General features: G+C 44.8%; 1 protein-coding gene across 3 annotated transcripts in view; it reads right to left on the minus strand.

Annotated features, from left to right (window-relative positions):
• TMEM63A (transmembrane protein 63A) overlaps positions 1-6,472 on the minus strand; it is a 37,393-nt gene that overhangs the window by 21,761 nt on the left and 9,160 nt on the right. The window contains exons 1-4 of one of the 3 annotated variants that reach the window (XM_082214816.1): positions 6,333-6,469; positions 5,306-5,376; positions 3,627-3,812; positions 2,733-2,812 (exon numbers count right to left, since the gene is read on the minus strand). In XM_082214816.1, coding sequence (XP_082070942.1) covers positions 2,733-2,812; positions 3,627-3,803 — 257 coding nt within the window. In that variant the 5' untranslated portion in view covers positions 3,804-3,812; positions 5,306-5,376; positions 6,333-6,469. Of the gene's footprint in view, positions 1-2,732; positions 2,813-3,626; positions 3,813-5,305; positions 5,377-6,332; positions 6,470-6,472 lie in introns of those variants that run through there. The other 2 variants (XM_082214817.1, XM_082214818.1) reach the window with 2 other exon arrangements.

Below are 6,472 nucleotides of genomic sequence, written 5' to 3' on the forward strand. Positions count from 1 at the left end.
GGCCTGCAAGACAGAGCTGTTCCACCAGGCCTTTGGCCAGGGCACAGCCTGACTCCCTCCCTCGGCAATCTTCGCAGAGCTCTGGCCCAATGGTTGCTAGTGGCTTGAATTAATTAATTTTTATAATGAATGATTTTAGAATGTTGTTTATGTTGTACTTTTGTACTGTTTTATTGTTGTTAGCCGACCTGAGCCCGGCTTCGGCTGGGGAGGGCAGGATATAAATAAAATTTATTATTATTATTATTATTATTATTATTATTATTATTATTATTATTATAATGCTTTGCTCCTGAAAAAAGACCTCAAAGCAATATTTTTCTAGATCTCATTCTATGACTAAGAGGACCGTCTCTTAATTTCTAGACACAGTGACACAATACATAGCTTAGATCCAGTATTTCCAAAAGCCCATTGGTGCAAGGATGTTCCCAAATAAGTGGTTTACATTTCCTGCCTCTTAACTACTAAACCAGTGGATCCCATCCAAACTAGTGAGAGGTCCGCGAGAAGTATTCATGTGGTGTGTGCATGTCCCCACCGCTCAGGAATTACATACCTACTGTCAGGGACCTGCCATTGGCTCATGGGGGAGAGAGGAAAACCCGGACGGATTACAGAGAGCCCCCAAAGATTGTGGGAAGCAGCTCCTCCTCAGCGGAGGAGAGTAGCCACACCTCTAGTGGAGAGGAGCTTCAGGGCTTGGAGGAGGCGAGGCAGTGCCAGGACACCTTGCCTAGGCAAAGCGGGAAGGAGAGAGGTCCTCCGTTACCCACGCCCTTCTTGCGCAGTAAGCTTTCACGCCGAGAGGGGAGGCACAGTCAAGAAACTACTTTGCTGGGGAAGGTTTAAGGACCACCCACTCACGGATTCTGCTAGTGAATGAGCCAGCCACGGGAGAGTGGCGCTCTGGACAGATAAAGTTTATTTTGGCATCAAAAGCAAGGCTTCACAGCCGAGCAGGGAGGCATTTGCCTGCTTGCTCTCGAGCAACCCCTTGGAACCATAACACCTACCCTCCATTTCCATTTTTCCCAACTGGGAATTCATGCAGGTATTTCTTTACCAACGTGTGCACCCTTAATAAAAATAACCATGGAAGTGCACAGCAGCAAATGTTGTGAGCTTCCACAATGGGCAACATGAATATCCCTTTTGGATCTGTCACCAGAAAGCTGGTCAAGGAAGTCTGCTTGCTGTTCTTCTTTCCCTTGCTGGCATGTTCCCCTATTTCAGCAGAGGGTATAGCTTTCTAAATAACCCATGATGCAACCCAGCCTTGGAGGAAGCTACACAAAGACTTCTCCCCTCGCCCTTCAAATATGAAACTGACAACATTCTGGTAAGTTTCAGGAAGTATGATTCTTTCCTTCTTCCGTGTCCTTAGGTTAACTCTTCACCACCTGTCTTCACATTTCTCTCTTCCTTCACTCCCAATTCACGTTTGCACATTGTAGCTGTTTGTTCCCCTTCAGTTTTGCTACAGAGGTTTTGAGCAAGAGCAGCCTTTGCAAAACCTTCATATTAAAATTATGTTTTGTTTTCTGCAAACCCTGACCTCCGCATGCAGCAACTGGAAATGGGCGCTTGGAAGTAAGCATTGTTTCAGCCACTGCAAGAGACAAACATGCCCTGCACTCGCCAATTCTTCCTAAAGATCTAGTCTTATACAGCTGTTTTGCTCAAGAGAAGTTTTGAACGAAACAGTGGTTTCACAAATTAAAAAAAAATGTACTCCAGGGCTAAACTAGGTGCAATGCTCTAAACTCATCGTTGACAATGGGCTTTTCTTTTTTAATCAATAGCATGCATGATCAGGTAATTTTCATGGGAACCACAGACATGCACATACACACACACACACCCGCCACACACACATGCTGCACTTTTTTATTATTAAAAAAAACCCCACTACTGAAGCAATTCCTAACAATGTATTTAGTGTCACATTTCCTCCTCTTTGTAATCCATAGAACTGTTGGTGTTTGTGGTCTATGACAATGCCTATTACAGTGGTACCTCGGGTTACACACGCTTCAGGTTACAGACTCCACTAACCCAGAAATAGTACCTCGGGTTAAGAACTTTGCTTCAGGATGAGAACAGAAATCGCGCTCCGGCGGCGTGGCGGCAGCAGGAGGCCCCATTAGCCAAAGTGGTGTTTCAGGTTAAGAACAGTTTCAGGTTAAGAACGGACCTAAGTACTTAATCTGAGGTACCACTGTATATCAAAGTGTTACATGGGGCAGTAAGTTTCTCTGCTCACACACTCCCTACAAGTCTGCTTTGGGGGGCAGGGGCACATGGCGAGAGAAGGGAAATGATAAGTTGCATTGAAGAGCCAGAAGTCCTTGCACTAACATAGCTACACTTTTGATGGATACCACCCTTGGTCACCAACAGCATGGCACTATGCCCTCTGTATCTACCAATGTTCTGTGGGGGCCAATGTAACATTTTGACACTCATGTTTCCTACCTCTTGAGAGCAAGTGCTGTAGCGGTTAGAGTGTTGGGACTAGGACCTGAGAGGCTGGGGTTCAAATCCCCACTTGGCCATGAAGTTCACTGGGTGACCTTGGGCCAGTCACTGCCTCTCAGCCTAGCTTACCTCACAGGGTAGATGCAAAGATAAAGTGGGGGAGGGGAGAAGTATGTTCACCACCTCGAGTTCCTTGGAGAAGAATATAAATGCAATAAGCAAATGCATTATATAAATAAATAAACATTTACCTCAATGCTTCCGATACCAGGGCAATACGACCATAATCCCAGAATCTTTTTCTTATAAAAGAAAAGACCAGCAATAAAATCTAAAAGAAAAGAAGTAACATTCGTTCAAAGGCATAAGGTTTCGTTATTTCATGTTAAGCTGGCTTCAGATACGACAGCGCCATAAGAGCGCCAGGACCAAATTTTTCATACTTGACAAAAACTTTGGATTTTTATTGTTGTAACACCAGAAAGTAGATTATGGCTAGTACTGGACAGGGCCTTTTTTAGAGCAAAAAGAATAAAACGTGCTGTGAAGGGTGCAAAATTCTTGTCTTAAGCTTCACAAGAAAGAATTCAAACAAACCCATGTTACGGTAATTCTAACATGGTACTCTGAAATATAGTTTGAAAGCACGTCAGAGTGCAAGTAGATAAATAGTACCGCTCCGGCAGGAAGGTAAATGGCGTTTCCGTGCGCTGCTCTGGTTCGCCAAAAGTGGCGTAGTCATGCTGGCCATATGACCCAGAAGCTGTATGCCAGCTCCCTCGACAAATAAAGCAAGATGAGCGTCACAACCCCAGAGTCGTCCACAACTGGACCTAATGGTCAGGGGTTCCTTTACCTTTAAATTACATGATGATTCACCCTTAAGAACACAAGCCCTATTGGATTGGACAATAAGTCCAGCTTATTTACAGGGAACACTTTCTACATATCCGCCACAGAGCTTCTCTTTTTTGCAGAGGATTCTGGGACTTGTCTTAACACACATGCTCAATTGACGTGGCACACTGACCATACTTCTTGAGCCATTGCCCTACTAGGCCCTTTCTCAGACCTTGCTTTGGGAACTTGAAGATTGTATAAGAGGAAGTTATCTGCCAAAACTGAGACTTCTAAAATTAACTTACCAAAAAGCAAGTAACATCGAGCAGAAGGACAATAGGAACTCCACCAAAGCTTACACCTTGAAGCACAGTACTTCCCCGTGCTCTGCTGTAGCAGTAGGATCCATTGCCACCACGGTAATCTGTTTTAGTCCCATTCCAGGAGTGAGCCAGCCACAAATCTCCAAAGAATGGAATCATGTTGTTTCACTTAGAAAACAAAATTATAGGGCAAGTTACAACAGGCAGGAAAGCATTATATATATAGATAATATATAGAGCAACAAAAATCAGAAAAGAATGGCTGAAGCAAAATCTATATTAATAACAACAACTATTCCCCATTACTTAAATAGCTTTGGAACAGTTCCATGGAACAATCAAAACATAAACTTTTATTGCCAGTATGTACTTTGTCACAATAGTCCTACCTCTATGTTCTATACCATCAAGGCCCAAGTCATGAAGGAATTAGTATGAAAAGATTGAATTGGGAAAAGCCTGCAGCAGGATGGAACTGTAAACACCACAGATCTGTCATTTTCTAGCTCAGCTATGACACAAAAAATGCCCCCATAGAATCTCCCCTATCATTCTCTCTCATTCATATATATCACAGAGGGATGGAGAGAAACAGAGACTGAAATTCACCACCGCCAAATAATAGGTCACCTCTGTGTCCACATACTATGTAAAAATAATAAAGGCCCTCAAGTATGCTTTTCTGGTTGGCACTGGCAGGCACCAGATTTTTACTGTGGAATGTAGTTGATCAACACAAGTATTAATTTTATAGTAGTTCTGGAGGACTGCATGTAAAAAATCTTGTAATTTCAAGACAGCAAGTTTTAATTCAACCGGATCCAACCTTGATCCAAACCACATGGGAAAGCAAAGCGTCCCAGTGTTTATGCTTCTATTGCTGGGGTGAAGCAATGACCTAGAGTACTGTGACAAGCAGGTGGAGTGATGCCCACAGCACACTCTCAAAACTGCCAATCAGCCCCAAAAGGGAAGACCTGTTCCAGAGGTTTTGCAGGGCAAAGCCAAGTATCAAAGCTATCCAATACCTTAAACTGTTTTAGACATATTCATAATTTCATGCTTTAAGCATGAAGGTAACTGGTTCAGCCCCATCCAGCTGCTATAAACAACTGAATAGTCTTTTAAATTGTAGGTGACAACCAGCCATCATGAAGTTGTGCATCTAAAGATGAATGCAAAGAGAAAATTATTTAAGAGTTCACAGCAAGTGGCAAAGCAAAATCCGATGTAAAATCAGATTTTGCATTCTTATGAAGGAACTTTTAAGTTTTCAGAGCTGTAATTTTACAGTGTACACAAGAAACCATCCAAATGAAGACATCCAATATGTTCTTTACAAAATTCTATGACGTTAGGCCTCATTCTAAAACAGATGCAGTTCATGGTTAAAAGGAAAGTTGATGGGTGGATTATCTGTTTAGATCAATGCCACCCAAACTTGGGTCTCCAGCAGTTTTTGGGCTACAACAACAACAACCCATCATCCCTGACTACTTGTCCTGGCAGCTAGGGATGATGGGAGTTGTAGTCCAAAACCAGCTGGAGACCCAAGTTTGGGCAACACTGGTTTAGAGATGAAGCTTGTTCGTGTCTTGTCATCCTACATATTAATTTAATTTCAAGGGAATGAACCAGAAAGCAGCACTTATTTTACTTACCAAATCACAGCTCCACAAGAGAGGTAACACAGGACAACGAATGCCCTTCTGTTTCTGAAATTCTGATTTGCCTGCAACAAAAATAATTTCAGGGTAGTCTACAACCTGCAGAGGGCAGAAGAGAGCCATCCCAGATCTATCACTAGCGGTTGATAATTACACATCATCTCAGCAATTATCAAGCCTGCCCAAACTTTCCTCAACAGAAGAATAAGGTATTTTATTTATTAACAAATGTCAACCAGCAATAGCCTGCCCAGTGCAGGTGCTTGGGAGAGGCTCAGAAATTAGATCACAGCCCAACTTAACTTCTGATATATTAAGAAAATGTGGGCGTCTACCCTACGATAAGTAGGGATGAAGGGTCTAAAATTGCCCCTCCCTCGTCCCTAGAAGTTTAGGGCTGCCACCCTCCCCTTCCCCCTGGCAGGGGGCTTGCGCTTTAGCACCCACAGAACCTGCTGAAATTTAACTGGGCAGCTTCTCCCCACCAGGAAAGCGGCTGGATTTCTGCCAACTCATACAGCTGTTATAGACTCGGGGCCTCTGAAGCCATTAAAAAAACAGTTGTAAAACAAAACGTGGCCATAAAATAACGGGCCCATTCGAGATTAGAACTAGAGGTGGCGAAAGAGTGCGAGTAAGTTGTTTAAGAGGCGCACAATTCACCAGGGAAGTCGCCTCCACTTGATAATAAAGAGAAAATGGAAGCCAGGTGAAGAGAGGGCGGAGGGGACTTGCCTGAAGTCGAAGGGGCCGGGAAGAGGAGCCGGGAGGGAGGCTTAGGTGGGTGCCGGGGACACACACACAAAACACACACACCTTGGGCACAACTCACACACACTTTAAGAGAGCAGGAAGTGGCTGGGAAGCAGCCGAAGGGGAGCTGCTGCTCTCCCTGCTGGGCAGGGGCAAAGGACCCCCCCACCCCCCACCTTCCCACCTCTGCTTTAATTCGAGGAGGAAAGCCCGCCCGGTTACCGCCGCGCACAACCCCTTGGCCAGAAATGGCCTCGTCCTCCGTTACCTGAGCCACCAGCTCTGCTAAGTGGGAACGACCAGGGCGCAGGTGACCCCGCCCCGCCCCCGTCGCGAATGCAACAGATGACTTGCCCGAGCCGCGCATGCGCCCCCGTTATGTGGACCAGGCCCGGCCCGGCCCTGCCC

This window comes from Podarcis vaucheri, assembly GCF_965113315.1.
Source record: "Podarcis vaucheri genome assembly, chromosome: 3".
NCBI lineage: Eukaryota > Metazoa > Chordata > Lepidosauria > Squamata > Lacertidae > Podarcis > Podarcis vaucheri.